The 18,400-nt window shown below is 47.6% G+C and overlaps 1 protein-coding gene across 1 annotated transcript; it reads right to left on the bottom strand.

Annotated features, from left to right (window-relative positions):
- Positions 1 to 230: 230 nt before the first annotated feature.
- On the bottom strand, positions 231 to 17,103 carry ARHGAP25 (Rho GTPase activating protein 25). The gene is made up of 10 exons (XM_072846308.1): positions 16,901 to 17,103; positions 14,582 to 14,669; positions 14,035 to 14,154; positions 11,227 to 11,434; positions 8,606 to 8,738; positions 7,536 to 7,609; positions 6,819 to 6,940; positions 5,850 to 6,049; positions 4,749 to 5,332; positions 231 to 4,192 (listed from the first exon to the last, which is right to left on the bottom strand). The coding sequence occupies exons 1-10, from the start codon at positions 17,075 to 17,077 to the stop codon at positions 3,982 to 3,984; spliced, it is 1,917 nt and encodes a 638-aa protein (XP_072702409.1). The 5' UTR covers positions 17,078 to 17,103; the 3' UTR covers positions 231 to 3,981.
- Between the last annotated feature and the right edge of the window lie 1,297 nt (positions 17,104 to 18,400).

The following is an 18,400-nucleotide window of genomic DNA, read 5'->3' on the forward strand; positions in this document are numbered from 1 at the left end:
AATTTTACTTTCTTGCCTCTCACGCCTACCAAACGCCTGGATACAATGAAGTGAATTCCTAAATGAATGCAGTAAATACCTAAGAAAAGCAAACCAGATTTTTTGCTCTAATGCAAAGAATGCTAGACAGTGAGAGCAGGACTAAAATTATATCCTAAAAGATGTCATATTTTCACCCCATAATGCACGATTTAACAGTTTTAGATGCATTCTAAATTTAGAGGGTTTAATTGCTCTAATTTGGAAAGCCATATCACATTTAAAGGGAGAGGAAAATGCTCAGTATGTTTTGTGGGTTATCCTACACATTCTCCCATCACCTTGAAGGGGATGCTCTTGTGTCCTCTGGCTGTGCAGTGTGAGGGTTAAGGTGGGGGGAAAAACTGCCTTTTTGGCAGTTTCCAAGCCGACAGTGCCCAGGACAGGGTTGAAAAGGATCTTTCTACAGGGTTTATTCTTTATTATCTATGATAGACAGTCTGTTGTACTTTTATATGATAGTAGTAGTTTCACACTTTCTAGGATATCCAGAATCAATGCTTAAAGTCTGCTGAGTTGAAAAGCAGCCACCAAGCAACCCTCCGTGAGTTTACAATGCCCCTTGCAGCACAGACGAACAGCAACCCCTGCTTCAGGAACAGAGAAGACTTTCTCTGCTACTCCTTCCCCAAAAAGCTTTACAGCTTGGCTGCAAAAAGAGAGGGGGGAAGGAAATGTACGTCATGCATCAGTCAGTTTTTGGGGATCTCGTGTTCCGGTGTCTCCAACAGAAGATCTGAAAGTGCATTAAATCCAGAGTAGGATTTGGGCATTGCCAGTATTCAGGTGCAGCTCTGGGCTTTGCGTGACTGAGCCAAGAGGATATACCCTCAGGCCTGAAAAGGATGCAAAGTTTCCACAGGTCTGGCATGGGCAGATCCATGCTTTTCTGTCTCTGGAAAAAGCTCACTTTTTAAAAAAGGAAAACGCTCCTTATCTTACAGCACCCTACAGCAGTACCAGCTCATAAGATGCCCATGTCACTCCCTGAGGCTGTTCACTCCCCCCATGCACTTAGGAATTTCCAGCCCACCTGACCTCTATTGGAAAGTCTATCTTTTAAATATGACCACTATAAACACTCCAAACTTTAATGGGCAGAATATCTTCAAAGAAGTTACTCTGATCTTCAGAAACAGTCATGCTTTGACAGAGGTTGTTTTGCCTATCTGCAGCGGAAGTGGAGGAATGCACAGTTTATACTAAAATAACGTGCACTTGTCCTAATCGCAGAGACTTCTGAGCGTCAGCCAAGCCTTTGCACGTCATTACAGTCTACTGTGGGCTGTGAAAGAATTATTTGCCTCTTCACACTTTTGATCTTTGCAGAAAGGAGCGTGTGGCATTTGCAGCCCAGATGTTCACGACATTTCTCCTAGACCTGACGGAGAAGTTTCTCCCTAAATGACTCCTGAGCCTCATGCCCAGATTAGTAATTAGTTCCTTGTAAAGGTAAAAAATTAAATAAACGCTGAAGCAAGTCTGTCAAGGTCATCGGAAATCACAGAAAAGAACCATGAATGGGAACAGTTGCTCTGAAACAATGGCAGGCAAAATGCATCTCGCAAGCACTTTGGAAACCTCTTGATTTGAGTATCAGGAAGATGTGGGTCCCATAGGTGCACGGTGGGAACTTTGACTTGCAGCACCAATGGTGTTAACGGTGCTTGAAAGAGACTTCAGGAGACAAGAAATGTGTCATCTCAGCCTGCCGCAGCATGTGGGACATGCAGGTGATGGGGAAAGTGAGGTTTGGATAGCTCATCTTTGAAGGTGGCTAAGCCTGGTGGAGGCCACACTGTCCTCCTTGGGGCTCTCCTCCGTGATGCCCATCACTCTGCAAGGCTGTGGGCTGCGGAGCTCTGCACTAGCAGGTCCAGGCCCTCTGGTCCAATGCAAAGGGGTACCGTGATCCGCACTGAGATTTCAAATTACCAAGTCTCACATTTGAAACACTTTAATCAGATTTGATCATTGCAAGAGCAGAGGACCTTGGCTGTGGGTCCTCTGGAAGGCACTGTGATTTTGCAGTAGCCCCATGCAGTGCAGGCCTCCAGAAAAAATTAATTCCCTGGTGTGAAGGTTTGTGGGCAGGACAGTGAGGAGCTGTGTAGTCTCTGGGGATCCTAGGGAAAGGAAAACCACCTGGAGGCAGAGCCTATAGGTCGAATGAGCTATTTATGGGTCAGATTCTTAAATGCAGCGCAACTGGCACAAACCTTTCCTTTACCTGTACTTTATATCCGCAGCTAAGCAAAGGTGGATTCAATACATCAAACTGAATCTAAGTTTCAGACTAAGGAGTCTGGGCTCAGTTTTAGGGCTAGACAAGTCCCCCCCAGCAAGGCTGGTAGCAGCAAGTGCTATATACCCAATATTGACTTTTATTCTCTGATAGCATTTTCCCACGCCCATCTCCCCTTTTTTCACATAGTTTCCTCTGTGTCCCTTTCTCTCACCAGTTCATTTTTCTTTGCGGGCTCTGCCAAGCAGGTCTGCAGCCTCTCTTGAGCTGAACTTTTGTATCACCAAAGCCAAGTCCTCAGTAGCAGTAATCCAGTGTTGTTGCATTAACCTCACCACGCTTAGCACAGAGGCACATGTTTGGTCCTAGATATCTTGCTTGAAAACTCCTGCAGATCTCTGTGTTTTTCCCTTTCCTGTTCCCATGAAGGCTCTAGGCTGGGCTGAGGCTGTGTGTTGTTGTTCCCCTTTCTTAACATAAACGAAGGGTGAAAGGTTTTCTTGCAGAGTGCAGTTATTTTCTTTCCTACACCAAAAGCAGCATCGAGGTACTGCTGGAAGGGCAACTTGCTGGCAGGCAGTGGGAAAACAAGCAGACAAGTTTACAAATAGCCACACTGGCACCATGAGACCTTCAGGTCCGGTTAGTCTTTACACTGATGGCAGCAAGTGACAGGGAGAGGCCCAGCATCATCATTGGGGTGCAAACCCAGGTTTCCACCAAGGTGGCTGAGGAAATCCTGTTCTACGCTGATGAAACAATGAAAAACAAAAGCAGAGGTGGTAAATAAGTCCAGATCTGTTATTCTTTGAAAACCGTCCATCAGGAAAAATGCAGAAGCCCCATTTTCTGTACAGGGTAAAGTTGCTGATGGGATCCCTCTGCACAAAGAGCTCCGTGTATGGATGCGTGAAAGTGCTCTCCAAAGCCTCATCAGCGGCTATGCTGGATTTATATATACATGGCTATAAGGAACAGTGATTTAAAATAACTGAACAGCCACTTAACTAAAGAGGTTTTTATGATACTGTGATTTTATACCTGGAGCCTTGATATCGATGAGTCTGGCACAGCACAGTGAGTGATGCTGTATGAGACCCCTTCTCAGTGGACCCGATGGGCTGTCTGGGCTTCTCTTGCTCTATAAGAGCAATAATCACAGTACATGTTAATGTGAACGTATCAACCGTGGTGCTGACAGCGTTTGCAGCCCACCATCCAGGCACACTGCCTGATGGGCTGTGCCACCCCCGACCTCAGGGCTTTTCTGTCCAGGTTTTATGGACTTTTTGTTCCACTCAGAAGCATTGTGGGTGTCTCCAGCAAGGAGCCAGCCGGCTGGCAGGAGGGATGCTTGCTGGTTTATTTTTGTAAAGGCATAAAGTGTCCTTAGCCTGAACTCCTGAGTGCAAGATACTCTGATTGAGCAGCAAGAAATATTGGCCTGTTCCACAGGTAACTTGAGCAGCTGAAAGAGGAGTTGAAAAAAACACACCAAAAAAGCTAAAGGATATTTTTGAAATTTCCTGTTTCAGAGCATAAACCAGCCTCTAACTTCTGGGCTCCTTCCTCTGAACCAGCTCGTGGCCAGTAGCAGAACACCGGACGATACAAGTCCCTGGCTCTGAACCTGCTTGGCAATTCCTGTGGATTCATGCAGCTGCATTTTATGTCTGTGCACAGCTGGGTGTCTTCTCCTAGTTGGTTTTGGCATCAGTTTTGCTCGTGGATTTAGCTAAGTTTTTTATCTCCTCCTCAAGCATCTTGTTTTTCTTCTCCATGTCCTCCCGTGAGCGCTCCACATTCATCAACTTCAGCTCCAGTTCCTCAGACTTCTTCTTCTCCCTCTCAATGTCCTGATTCAGCCTCACCACTTTGGCCCAGACTTCATAGTTTTCCTTCTCGAGACTGCAAAGAGAAACAGAGCGTGAAAGGATTGGATCAGAAGGGTGCTGGGAAGTCATCATTTGGCTCTTAAAGAGTCTGCCCTCTGTGTCACTGAGCAATAAAATAAGCCAGAGGTTCTGTCCTGATCCCCTGACCCTCAATGGCCACATAACACGATGCAATAAATCAATACATGTAACACTGACGGTTACAACTAATAATGTAATAATGCTACTACTGAATTTTGGACAGTATAATGGTACAATATTATAGTAATAACAAGAATTATGACAGTGTAAAATTGTTGCAGAAACATTATAGTGCCATACAATGATGTAATAAGAACTATAGAGTATTAATATTGTAGTAAAAGAACATTAGCAACTACGTCATGAGAGTACAGCACATGGGGATTGACTTTCAGATAGCCTACTATAATACTATATTTTATCATTAGTCATTACTATTATATACTGTATAGTATTACTGGTAAATAAATCTGTGCAATACTAGTGTTGTAAGAACATGAGCTGAAGGCTTCATACTCTCCAGAAAGCAGCACTGTGGGGCGTGTTACCTTTTAATTTGTTCCTCGTAGTCATTTCTCTGTACCTCCATTTCTTTTTCCAGCTTCAGGATCATGTTTTGCAGGAACTCCCTGCTCTCCTGATCAGGCTTGGAGACCTCAGCAGGGCTGCTGGTGGGACTGGCTATTTCCTTTGGCTGATGACTGGGACTGGAGCAGGGTAGAAATTCCTTATCAGAGCTGCTGCTCGAAGGGCTGGGGCTGGAGCCGCTGCCTTCCCCAATTTCTCTCTGGGAGGTAGGAACGTTGTCGTAGGTCGAAGCCCGGTGAAGGTCGAGCAGCTTAAAAAGATCATGAGACAACGTTCTCTTATGTCCGCCGGGGACCAAGGAGCACATGCTGCTCCCATGGGAGCTTTTCCAAAAGTCACTGGCACATATGTCATTTTTGTCATTTCTGCCTTTCTCCCCTGGAGAAGCAGCCGTCAGGAAAGATTTCCTGTTAGGTAAAGTCTGAGTTCTTTTCCTTGACTGTGCTTTCCACATTCCCAGTGTATCTTTGGACCCATTATCTTCTCTGGGTGCACTTGAGCTCGCAGCTGGTCCGGGGGCACTGCTGGAATTCAGGTCATCTCTCTGTAAAATAGACCCGTGGCATTAGGACAGCCTCGTCCTGCTTTGTGAGCAGAGACAGGTTGCAGCGACTGCTGTCACTGCAATATTTACAAAAGGCACATCTTAACATGCTAACAGGAATGGCCACAAGTTTTCCATAAAAAATTATTTTGGGTTGCACCATGTTTTCCATTAAAAAGAACTTTTTGCAGAGATTCTTTCTTTCTGAGAAAAGCCTTTAATCCTCAATGTTTTCAATTCACCAGCATGAACTGAAAAGGCTTCATCTATTCTGCCTTTTAGCTAAAAAACTTCAGGAGTTTTCGTTTTTCCCAGAACAGTAGATTTTCCACAGGGAAGTGGAAAATTTATCTACATCATTTTCCTGATGTAGATATTCCAGGGATGACAGTTACAGCTCTTTACCCTATTAATAGCAAGTGCTCTTAGTGGCTCACTGACCTGTTAGATCCCACAATAATTAATCACACATTTATTGAATTTCTGTTTTATTATTTCTCTGAGGATCTAGCCTTACCATTTGCCTTTGGATCAAGCTCTCTGCCCTGGGCACCGCGGGATCCTCTGCAGCATCCCAGCCCACAGAGCTGCGAGGGATGGGGGCCTTCTTGTCATTTTTTTGGGCAGGTGGGGAGGGCGGCACATCCTTGGACGGGGGAAAGAGGTCTGCATGGTCACTTATCATCACAGTCATCACTTTCTGGATCTGTGGCGTGCCTGGAAGAAATTAGAGATCTGTCAGCGGCAAACCCAATGCGATGGGCTTTCTGCCACCCACACTTGCATTTTCTGGTTGGTCTTTCTGGTGTCCAAAATGGAGATGCACATAGTATGCAGGTGAAGACAAGGAGCATGATCATAAAACCACATAAAGGGAGGGATTTTTATATCATTCCAGAACAGCAGCAGTAGACCATGGAACAACCAAGACAGGAGTCTGCTCAGCTGCACAAAGCCACAAATTGTGCTTCTTTGGCTCGACAAGCAAACTACAAGTATCAGTTATACGAACAGGCATATGAATATCGGGACCATTTGCATGTGATGCCTGTAGAGCAGAGCAGTCTTTGGCCTTCAAATATTTCTTCCATTAGTTCTGCCACATCTCTCCTTGCCCACGGGATTACAGTTTGGCTCAGCTAAACAGTAATTTCTTTGAGTTTCCTTTGTTTCTCTAAGAAGAATTTCACACCATCCTGCTCTAAGCAGAAGAACGGAGACTTCACCAAATTCCTGAATAGTTTGAAATCTATGGAGGGAACACACAGTGCAACTCCTGAGGGGTTTTTGTCACCATTAACACATTTATAGCCTAACACACACATGGCTTTACTCTCCCCTGCTGTATTTACTGTGCCCAGGCACGTGTCTGGCTTATATCCACGAGTCTACCGTAGAAAAATTTTAATTTCAAGACTGTGGATGCAACTGAGTATTTCAGCATATCACGTGCTCCTATGCCAATTATTCCAGGAGTCCCTTTTACCTCTCATAATAATTGCAGGATCCTCTATCTTGGGTCTGATGAGGTTCACTCCAATCACTGTTGCCAGGTTATCCACACTCATCTTGTTGACGCTACAGTTCAACTGTATTTCGTGTAGAAACCTGCCAGAATCCAAGGGCAAATATTTCCAGTCAGAGAAGGAAGACTGCAAAAAGCCTTACACACCCACTGGTATAAAGTCCTGATTAACCCATCCAGCTCTTCCTCTAAGTCCCAAGGACAGAAACATATAGTTGCCTTATAACTGTGGACTGGAGCTGGGTCTTATTGGTGTCAGTAGAAAAACCACCATGTGATGAGCTGCTCACCCCCAAAAAAAAGAAAAGGGAAGGGAAAACCACCATCTAATATTTAATAACCACAGAAAAATCTCCCAGGCTGTGTGAAACCTGACAGTTTTGTTGCACAAGGCTTTGTCGCACAAGGCTTTGTCTAGAAAAACTACATTTGATTTTAATTCTCAGGGATTTATAAGTGAGTTTTAGGGTAGACATTTATGCTCAGACATCGTCAAGGCGTTTATCCCCATGGCTGAAATTCTCCCTTTACAAAAGTCAGCATCTGGTGCCTCGAGGGGAACCAAAACTCGGCTTAAGAGGGCCCTCTCTCTCGAGGAGTCAGCCTCAGCCTTTGGGATGATATTTCTACTCACCAACACCAAATCTGAGCTGTTTATACCTTGTGCAGAGGACTGACCTGCAGATATAGCTGAGGAGGTTGTAGTTGTCTCTGGGAAGGAGGGACAGTTGCTTCAGGAGTTCCCGATGGCCCTAAACGCAAGTTAAGGAAGAGCTCTATAAAGATTCACAGATGTATATGGACTCAAGAGTGGCTCTTGGTCACTCCATTCATCCCTGTATGGTCTCACCTCTTGGCATTTGCTCGCCTTGGAAATTACATTTCTCCGACAGACCAAGCATGAACATGGAGAAGTTTTTGTACAGTGCTCAGCAAGAAGAGGCAGCCCATTGCCCAGCACTGCTGCTGCCACAGCAGCAAAGGAAAGAGCAGGGTCCCCTCCAGCCCAGCACGTGTGTGATGAGCACTTTGGGAGGAGCTGATCATGCCTAATCTCCTTGCATTTCTTGTATATAAACATTTAGGACATTTTTAACCCCAAAGATCCTGAAGTGAAACAACCTACAAGAAACTTTTGCCCTTGAAATATAGGGCTGAACACTGCAGTTCACAGAGCTCATGCTACCGAGGATATCTGCCTTATTTTTTTGTGTATGGGAACAGCATCCGTAAGTGGTTTTTTTTGCAGGGGAGGGGGGGCTTCTTTTCCACCAAAATACATAGTTAGGAAAAGACAGTTCCCATCTGTTTCTCACTTCTCCCTCTCCCAAATCCCCACTTCCTTCCTTGGTCTCACCCAGAGCCCTCCACCAGCTCCGCTCTCAGCTCGGGCTGATGGAGGCTGCAGGAGGTTGTGTTTCCTTCCTCTCTTGGTTGTGACACTCGCTGTTTGCTGCAAGGGCTCAACGAAAAGAGGTGCTGAGCAGCTCTTAGATCTGCTCCAGAAATTTAAGCTTTAAAATGGATAAACCCATGTTGTCAAGTTGGGAAACCCCACTGGCTTTGGGAGATTTTATCTTTTTAATTTTTTTTCCCTTTTTTTTCTTTTTTCAGATTTCAAAGCTCGATAATTACACAGCTTATAATGCACAGCTATATCTGCACCTGGCATCTCGAGCTCACAAAGCCCTGGCACTGAAACACAGCTAATTTTAAGGCCAGAAGGAGAGAAACGAATGCATCTCTACCTTTCTCTCATCCACATCCAGCGCCTGACCGCACAGCAGGAAATCCTCGTACTGCATCCAGGGTACAACTGGCTCGGGGAGCTCCCGCAGGTAGAGTTTGAACAGAGAGGCCACGGTGTGCACATCCGTATCCCTGCAACGAGCAAAGAGCCGCTCACGTGAAACTCGCACCCAGCTGGTGAGCAAACCCTGCCCTGCTCCAGGAGGATTATATTTAAGCTCTGTGTATAGATGCAGGAGACAGAGAGAGATAAATAGAGGCCAGACCAAGTTGGGGGGAATCCATAGGGCACCCCAAGCCAGGGAACAGCCCCAGCTGGCAGGAAAATAAATGCTTGGTGGAGATTTTCCCCACCATGGGGCTGGCAGGTCCCCAGTGTTCATACCCGGGCTGAGCCTTCCCAGCCTGCGTTTGACTCATGAGGGTTTGCATGCAAATATTGTCTGGTGTTCACATGTTTGGCAGGCACTCCCCACTCTGTGCGGAGCTGGCAAAGCTTGCCTGGGGTTTTTAAGATTAACAGCAATTACTGAAGATGTTCTGCCGGGACAGATGTTTGCAGCTTTGCATACCATATAGTTTACATTATGTCAAAAGGACACTGTCAAGATCATAAGCCTCTAATTTGACCTACCTTGAAGTCGCTAAACTGTTATAAACTTCTAGCAAAAATCCCCCAGGTCATTTATTTTTAGAATTGGTTGGGGTTTTAAAAATACTATTATTTTTAACAAACGCACATAACCATACGGGAATTTTTTCAGAACTGTATTTTTGTAGGGCCTATAAATACACGCCATTAGGCGTCCTGGATGCCTGGGCTGCAATGGCAGCTGTCTAACGCTCCCCACTCAGTCCTGCCGTGCTTGTGCGCGCAAGCGTGCCTGTGCAAACCCAAACAGGCTGCGAAGATGACACTGAAGGTTGAGCCAGCATCTTGCAGCATTCAGGTCACTGGAAACCCCATTATTGGCCTTCCTCCTCACTAAGAAAATGTTTTGGTTGAAGTGCATGGCGGTCGCAGTCACCCTGAGATCACTGCAGCAATGCTCATACCAAACCCTGCAGCACAGGGTTAACATTGCAGGGTGCTGGGAAAAGGGCCAAACTCCCTTGCCATGCCCCGCTGCAAAACACAGTTCTAGGAGGGGGAAAAAAAAAAAGGCTTCACCTTCCTATGACCCCCATACAGGTTACAACAGGAAAGCTCTCAGCAGGAGTCTGGCACCCAGAAAGCAAGAAATATTCAGCTGCAAAACCAACAGCTGGATGGTTACGCTTCCAGAGCAGCCGTGGCTCTACCTTGCACAGCACAGGGATTGTTTAGGTAAAAGTGCTGTGGTTTTTCCTAACAAAGCTGCATAAAGCTAGGTAAAAATAGGAAAAGTTTTGCAGTTAGGGACAGGCCTGCAAATACAGAGACGAGGCCCCTGCACTCCGCTTAGGCAAACGGTTTTGTACAAAAATCTGGGGAAGCTCCTGGTTTTGGGTGCTCCCCTCCCACAAGCACCCCAGATTTTGCTGGCAGCTCTCAGAGCTCAGGTGATGCCTGAGCAGCTCCCTGGGTCTGCACAGATGGGGCATCACCACGGCCAGTATCAAGCACCTTCATACACATGCAGCAGCCCAGGCATTCCTTGTCTCCGTTACGATGGACGGGGCAAGGCAGGGCAGGAATTAAACCAAAAAGCCTCACTTTAGGTGCTGTGGAAAGGCAGAACCCACTTTTCCTTTATCCCAGCACAGAGGTCACTGCTTTCACCAGTGCAAACCATCGAGTAAAGCCCCTGAGCAGCCTGCACGAGTGAGCAGGGGAGGCTGGGCAATGCCTTACGCAGCCGGGGCCAAAAGCAAGGGGTTAAACTCTGACTTGGGGTGGGGACAGGGGGGAAACCTCTCCAGAGATAATGAGGCATCTGCAGGGGCAGCTAGTCTGCGAGCTATCAAGGGAGGGCTTTATAGAGAGATGCACCAGGGGTTGACCTGTCTTCTCTCATTTTGCATAGAGCATGACAGAGATAGCAAATGTCTCTCTCCAAAGCCTCTCTGAGACCTACAGGCAGCTCTCTCAGCTTTAGGGAGTTTGCCATTTCCTCTTAGTCCTGCAGAAGAAGGGGGTCAGGAGGACGCAGCCTTGCAGCAGGCAAAATCTCTCTCTCATCTCTATATGGTGTTGTAGGGAAAAGCAACAGGAGGAAAATATCATGGCTACAGGCTAGCAGGGAAAGAAATAACTTTTACTGTGTGCATTAGGGTATTCTCTGAGCTTAATTGTGATCCTCTACTTGTTCTCCTTTCTCTAAACCTCTACCCTTAGCTGATGGGCTACGTAGGCTCTTCTCTTCGCCTCCTTCCTTGGCTGCTCCTGCAAATAATAATTGCTGCATGGGGCCAGGATTTTCCTAAATGCTTTCCTTTGTTTCCATGAATCTCATCTCGGCACCCTCTGATTCTGCTTTTGCCTCCATTTGGGGTTTCTGCTGAATCGTGTCTCCTTGTCAAGCCCTTCTGGAGGGTCCAAGTTTCCTGCAGGCACTGCTGAGCTCTCTGGGGCTGCTTTTCCCCAGATTTTGGGGTGTATGAGACCTAGTTGAGTAGGAGAGTGGGAATCCAGCATTACCGGTCAAATGATGGCCTTTCCCCAGCATCGAACGCGTCCCTGAGCTGTTTCACCAGGTTGTCCTGGCCGGGGAGGCGGAAGATGCCCTCTTCACTCATGCCGTGCTCCCGGATGAACTCAGCACACTTCTGCACCAGGATGGGGACCTGGTGCTGCCCGAATTTCTGCTCGTAGGCCATGGTCTCTGCCAAGCGCTGGCCGAACACCGCTAGTGGAAGGACAACGAGGTTAGAGGAGCCCAAAAGCTTTGCTAAAGGCACATTACTTGCCAAAGTGCATCATGCAAATGTAACAGCAGTAGCTGCTTTCCCGCTAGCATAGGAGGTACAAGAAGTCTGCAAACTGGGGGAAAGCAGAACGTCTTCCAAAGATATAATAGCAAAATGAAACCTTGTTCCTCCTCCAAATAATTAACAGTTCTCAAAATGATTAAAACCAAACAGTGAGCCTGGGTTTTTGCCATGCTGCTTGCCTGCCTTGGAGCAGGGTGCTGATACAGAGGGAGACAGGAACAGCAACAAGGCTGATGCCAGGGCACAGGGAGAGAAGGCAAGCTCATTACCCAAACCTGAAGGATATAGAAAGCACAGGAGACCACCAAGAAATAAGAAAAGCAGCCTTGCAGAGATTTGGGGCTGGAAGTCTTACTGATTTAGTTGCTTTTCTTCCCCCTCCCCTCTCCTCTCACCCTCCAGAAACTCCCCTGTGCAAAGAGCAGCAGTATCTTGCAGAGGGTGGTACCTTTCCTTTGGAGCAATGGCTTTTTCCTCCTGAACTCGCAGCAAAAGAAGAGCTCAAAGGTGGGAAGGCAGCAGCCTGCATCCCAGCTCTTCCTCCTTGGAGCCTGGGGCATGGTAAGAGCAGACAAATCCCAACTCGAACTGGCTCTGGGATATTAATGGCAAAGGGTCCTATGGTCCTCTACCATATTTTTGCCCCAGCAGTGCCTGCGATGCGTTCACCTCGCGCTCTAAAGGCTGAAATAATTCCTGTGTATCTTCCAGACCAGGAAAATGCAAGTAAACACTCTCATCTGGAACTGCGAGGCTTGTCGGCACCTGCCTAATCATGGGGATTTTTCATTTATGACTTGCTTACACTTTTAAATAATGAATATAAACCTGTCATTGTGCCCAGTAAAGGCAAATAGCTTTTTTTTTTTTTGCCCCTCTGCTTTGGTTGCTGATAATGAATTGCTTATTTAAGTGCAAGCTGGCAGATTTGTTAATTTGGGGATACCTCCCCAGGGCCAATGCGATGCCCATGCCAGCCCACCTGGCAGGTGGCTGTCATTGTAGGGTGGCAGCCAGACCTGCAAAACCCCTCTGAGATTTTGGAGGTGCTTTTGCTGGTGCTTCATACTTTGCAGCTGCTCTGCTTTTTGGTGTGCAACAAGCTCACAACTAGCTGGGTCATATGGGGCTGCTTCCAGGTGGGCTCTTGCCAAAACCTCCACCATGCAGTGGGCTACTTTAAAAGCACATGTTGCCTCAGCTTGCATTGAAGCCAAAACCCTAAAGCATGAAGTTTCAGGGTCCGTTACACCGGTGTATTTACATAAAATGCAGCTCCATAGCATCTGACTTCTCTGCTATCCTCAGGGCTCTCTGCACTACTATAAATGTACATTTTCTATCACATATGATCACTTTATCTATCTTGAAGAAACTGGCAGCCTCCTAAGTTTAAGCAAGGATCAGATGTGGAGTTGTTATTAAATATTAGAGCCAGGTGGGGTAATGCCCTGAAAATTTCTGGCTCATGCACTCCTAATGCTGCCTGCCCCAGGGCACAGTGTGTTTCAGTTTAGAGGCAGAAAACACCAGGGTTGCAGACAAAATACAGCTCTGTCATGGTTTAGGTGAAGCTTATCTGTGCCTACAGCAGGGTCACAGTGAAAGAGCTCAAATTGGCAGCTTGCCTCTGAACTGCTGTGGTTGATAATAACACAGGAGCTATGGGAGACCAGAGCTCCATCACGCTTGTCTTACACAGCTGAAGGGCATGGACCCTATACAAAATTGTATAAGTAGTCAGGGCGAAGCACAGAGGGAGGGAGGAGAGGCTCAGGATGACCATCCAGGTGAGTGCTCTTTTAGAACTTATAGGAGTTAATCCTTATAGGAAAAGTCTGGATAGTTCATCCTTACAGGAAAAGCGGCTGGAGTGACCTTTGCTGCTTCCTTTGCGGGCTTCGCCTGTGGTGGCAAATTTACAGTGTGCTCCTTTCTGATCGATTCAGGTTTTATACTTCCCTGACCACAATTTTGTAATGGCATAAATGCATGCCCGAGGGGGCTGGAAGCAAGGATCCTGTTGCCACAAGCCTTGCCTGCGTGTGGGGAGGGTGATTGCATGGCCAAGGCAGACTCTGCAGAGAAAATGGGGGCAGAAGGGCTGGGCTGAGCAAGAAAAGCTGGAAGAAAAACAAAGCAAGGAAATTGGCAGGTCAAAGGCAAGATTTTCCAATGCTTTATCCCTGAATAGGAGTTGTTTTCCAGAACAACATTTTCTGGGGTCAGTAAGTCAATGAGGAAGTTTGCAAAAGAGGTTGAAACCAGCCCAGAAATCTTCATTCATGCTTGGCTGCTATTTCCTTAACGCTGCCCATGTTTGCAGCAGACCCAACACCACAGGGTTCGGTCTAGGAGTAAGTTTCTAAGGCGTTACAAGTTACAGTCACATTACAGCTCCATTTTCCAGTTTCAAGGATTATGAGCCCAGCTTTGACATCCTTGCACAAAAGTACTGTGGAGCACGAGATGGTAGGAAATCACCTCTCCAAGAACCACCCCTGCTCTCCATTACCTCCTGATGCTGACCCCAGCACTCGTCGGATGGATTTAACCCATTCCTCCATCTCAGACTGGGAATTAGCCATGAGCACGCAGGTGTCCTGCCCTGTCCGGTTCTGGTCTCCAGAGACCCCTGCAAAAAAACCATTTATGAATCATTTATAGAGAGGATTGGAGGAGAAAGACACATTATTGTTGTTTTCTTTGCTAAATGCTTTTGGCTCCAAATTTCCCCATTAATGTCTTTTTGGCTGTGAAATGAAGAAGCACTCTTACATTTCACCCTTGCTGAAGGTCTGCAAGAAAGGAACAGAAACTGCTTAACGTTGCAGCTTGGCAAGGCTTCTCAGCATGGGGCACGGGCACTGACACACGGCCCTCCTCCAGCCCTGACTTGTGGATACTGAAGGTAAGACATCAGTTTTCACGTGCAACGCAGCACTGTGGGGACCTTGAAAAAAACTGGGAGCAAAAGGACTGCCAAAATGACTTGCCCAAAAGATTTTGGGTGAACAGTCCAGCCCAAAAGCATGCAACAAAGAGGAGTGAAGCATCCTCACCTGGGATGATTTCGAAGATAAATTTCCCTCCTTCCTCTGGGTTGCTGGCCACCTCCTTGATGGTGCTTCCCTGGAGAGACAGGCAGCCCTAGGACAAAGCAGAGCAGGAGCTGCAAATACCCGTGTCCCATCTCTGCGAGGCTGACACTACCATGTGTCAGCACTGAGGATCAAAGTCCTCCTTTCAAACAGATTGCAGGACCTGGTGGCCTCATAGCATATATATATATATGCTAAAAATGACTTTTCAAACAATAAAGAATGCTTCTTAAATGCCAGTTTTTCTGATGAAGTGATTCTCAGAATAAGAAAACTGGTTATTTTGTGCTTTCCCTTTTTTCCTCCCTTCTCATATTTTTTTAACCCCTGTTGGGAGTGGTAGAAGAAAGTACAAAGGAGAAGGGACTTGGCAAAACACTGGAGCACCCTGTTTCTGCTGCACCAGAGCAGGAAAGCTGTTCCTTTAACACAGCATCACTTAAAACCAAAAAACAAACCCAAAGTTTGCGGGAGAGGAGTAGAGAAAAAGAAGAAAAAGGGAGGGAGAATAAAAAAGCAAAGTGGAAGACAGCCATTTCTTTTGGACCTTCCTTTCTCCAGCTGTCACGGTGAACACGGAGAGCTCGGTCCCCGCTGGAGAGGATGGGTGGGGAGCCACCGAGGCATGTGGGGGCCGAGCAGGCGTGTGAGTCAGCGCCAGAGGCCTCCTGGGGCAGGAAATGAGGCTGCGCCACAGAAATGAAGTTTCTTAGAGATTTCATCCTCCTGAAAGCCATTGGGCTCCTGCGAGGAGTGGGGACCAAAAGCCTGAACTGCAGCTGTATCAGTCAGAATCATTGATGGGATCAGGGAGGTTTGAAATGACCCAGGATGGTGCAGCAGGGTCATGGCGAGAGCTGCCAAAAGCACCATGAATAGCAATAAGCTTTTTACAGCACTTTCTGTTTCTACAGCCCACTTACAACTGGGGAGACTGCTCTTCCCAGTCACCCCTGAAATGGGGCAAAGCCAGAATAGGACCTGGATCCCACTGGGCTCAGCCCTGTATTTTCACCCCGAGGATCTACTGATTGCCTTCCCCTTATGAGCGTTTTCTATCTTGAGATTAGTTTTGCTACCAGTAACAATTTGTACAGAGAATGGCTTTTGCGGCAATGGGGAGGACCTTTCCCTGCAATTTCTCGAAACAAGGAAAAGATGGTGGATATTCAAAAAGTAAGTTACGATATGGAGAAAATGGTTGAAAAACTAAAAAGTTATCCATATAAATTGGAAAACCAACCTGATTTCTTCCTGGCAAGTGTACTACAATGCATAACCTGAGAAATGGTTTATATGGGTGAGACAGAGGGCTTGTTACAACCTGGAGGGGCTGAAGATGGGCTGATGCTGCCAGAGGGCTGCGGACATCAGGCACTGCTACAGACATTTAAATTATGCCCAAGTGGGTGATCACACTCCTGTTTCGTGCAAAGGGTTGGGAGCACGTTGTGCTCTCCTGGGGATCTCAAAAATCATCAGAACTGACATGCGCCGGAGCGTTCAGCAGATTTCAAGCATTTTCCCTTAGAGGAAGAGGCAGCGGGGCAGGTTTCCTCTGGCCGCGCAGAGTGGACCAGGGCAGCAGCCGAGTAACACAAACTGCATCTGTGCCACTGAGCCTTCTGCAGAGGATGGGGCTGGGCCAGGACGGGATACAAACCCAGAGGCTGGAGAGAGAGAGAATTTCTTTCCTTGTCCCTCCAGCTGCCCTCTCCCGTGGCAAGAGGTCCTAAGGAAGCAGATGCCCTTCGCTGTCATCTGTCCAGCCCACAGCCCTGCTGTGAGGTCTGTCTTGGGCAAATCCTCACACCCATTCAACTATGCTGAAAGTTCTGCTTGTTTTTTCCTAAAAGCATGCTGTAAGCTGCCTTTCCCACCAAGTGCACGGTTGAAAGCTCTCTCAAAGCTCCTGTTGTCTTGTGCGCCCATTGCTGCGCTTGCCATCACAAAAGAGGTGGTGTACTGAGCTCTTCTTCTCCCCAGCCTGTTTCTGTTGTCTTGGAGAATGATAGCAACTTTCTAGTTGGTAACTGGTTTTTTTTCCAGCACTCCATTGCTTGGGCACAGAAGGACCAAGCCCCCAGCAGGGCTTCCAGGCACTTTAAGAATTTAAGTGCACAGATGATCCTGATCAGGATATCTGATCTCTGTTACTGCCCAAAGGCAGAAAACCTCTTTAATACCCTACTCCAGACCCATCCCAAACCATTTCCCTACGAGCAAAGTTGCAAGAAGGGGGAGATTGAGGACCGACAAAGCCCAGCAGCCTCGTCCTACCTGTGGTTTGACATCATCCTCGTCCTTGTAGTAGTAAAGCTGCTGGCCCTTAAGCACGAAGTACCGCTGCTGCCAGTTCTTGACGATGGAGCGCTGCTTTTTCAGCCAGCCGATCTTCAGGGGCCGCTCTAGCGGGTTGGGGGAGGCCGGCCGGGTGCCCGCTGGCTCTCCGCTCATCACGCTCTTGGAGCGGGCTGCCAAGGAAAGAGAGGGTCGGGCTGGTGGGCATGCACGGGGACGAGTGGCCAGCAGACCTGCGTCCCCAGGGCCTATTTAAGCTACAACAGCGAGAGCGGCTCTCTGCCCCTCTGCCTGTGCTGAGCAAACTGGCTAGAGTTTTTAAAGGAAGTGGCTGCAGTATCTGTCAGTATGTGCTTCCTTTTTCCTGCGTGGGAGTAATTATCTTGCAAGTGAGAAGAAAATCATTAGCGCTTTTTTTTTAATGGGACTGTGTGGGTTTTTTATACCCACCCCAAACAGCCTGCAGCAGCGATAGCAGAATGACCCAGCCTGGCTTGAAAAAAAACTGTTCAGAAATTGCAGTTTTGCTCTGGGAGAGCATTGCCTGATGTTTCCAATGGGGCAGTTCTCATACAATGAGGTTGGAAAGTCTCCAAGGGGTGCCAGTGTGGATTTACCGGCTGGGCAGAGCAGTGTCCCGTGTCTCCTGTTTGCATTGCGTAGATGAGTCCCACTGGTGCCACTGACCTGTGCCAGGAACCGGCAGCATGGCCCTGTGGCATCTCTAAATCCTTCTGTGATAGTAAATGCCTGGGGAGGGATCGTTTCCAGAAGGGACACTTTGATTTTTGCCTCTGGACGGGGCACTGCAGGACCCCAGTGCCAACCCAGCTGGGTAGAGTTAGCATTTATGGTCACAGGGCAAAAATAATTATATGACTCCAGGGGAATTCAGCTTCACTGGTCTCTGCACGTGGTGATTTCCTGAGGTCTTACGTCTCCGCTGCTAAAACGGAGCTGATGGCACCTGGCTGGGTCCGGCGGGTGAGGGTGGTGCAGGATTCGGGCCCCTGAGCCCAGCAGCATTTGCTGTCAGAGGCCATTCAAGCCGAGCCAAGGCCATGAGGGAGGCGTTGTGCAACGCTGTGGGGTGGGGGAAGCTGTGGCGGCCCCATATCTCTGCCCCCAGATGCCCGCTTTTCCCCTGAGCTGGTCAGCGGAGCAGAGAGCTGCAAAAGCTGCATTAGATATGAGCGTCAATGAATCCTGGCGTGGACGCGAGTGCAAAGGACAAGCTTAAAAAGGAGAAAATTAAAAATCACCCGCCACTGCCTTGTGATGTTTGGGACCAGGGGCATCTCACGCCTGAGCAGGTGCTCCCGCTGCACAGACACCCACCGGGAGCATGAGCCTACAAAGCATTTTGCACTCCGTGCCGAGTTTTGCCCTCATCCTTCGGAGCCAGGCTTGGGTAGGGTATTGTGAGCTCGCTTCTCCACTACAAACCTGTTACAGGATTGCAAACGCCTTTCCAAAAAT

This window comes from Ciconia boyciana, chromosome 25 (assembly GCF_034638445.1).
Source record: "Ciconia boyciana chromosome 25, ASM3463844v1, whole genome shotgun sequence".
NCBI lineage: Eukaryota > Metazoa > Chordata > Aves > Ciconiiformes > Ciconiidae > Ciconia > Ciconia boyciana.

Bases quoted from the DNA above. Each gene is read 5' to 3' on its own strand.
- ARHGAP25 (XM_072846308.1), bottom strand. From the start codon at position 17,077: ATGAGCGGAGAGCCAGCGGGCACCCGGCCGGCCTCCCCCAACCCGCTA. The intron at 14,670-16,900 runs GTAGGACGAGGC...GCTTTGTCCTAG, and splicing joins AGGATGATGTCAAACCACAG to GGCTGCCTGTCTCTCCAGGG. The intron at 6,941-7,535 runs GTCAGTCCTCTG...GGATTCTGGCAG, and splicing joins CTCCTCAGCTATATCTGCAG to GTTTCTACACGAAATACAGT.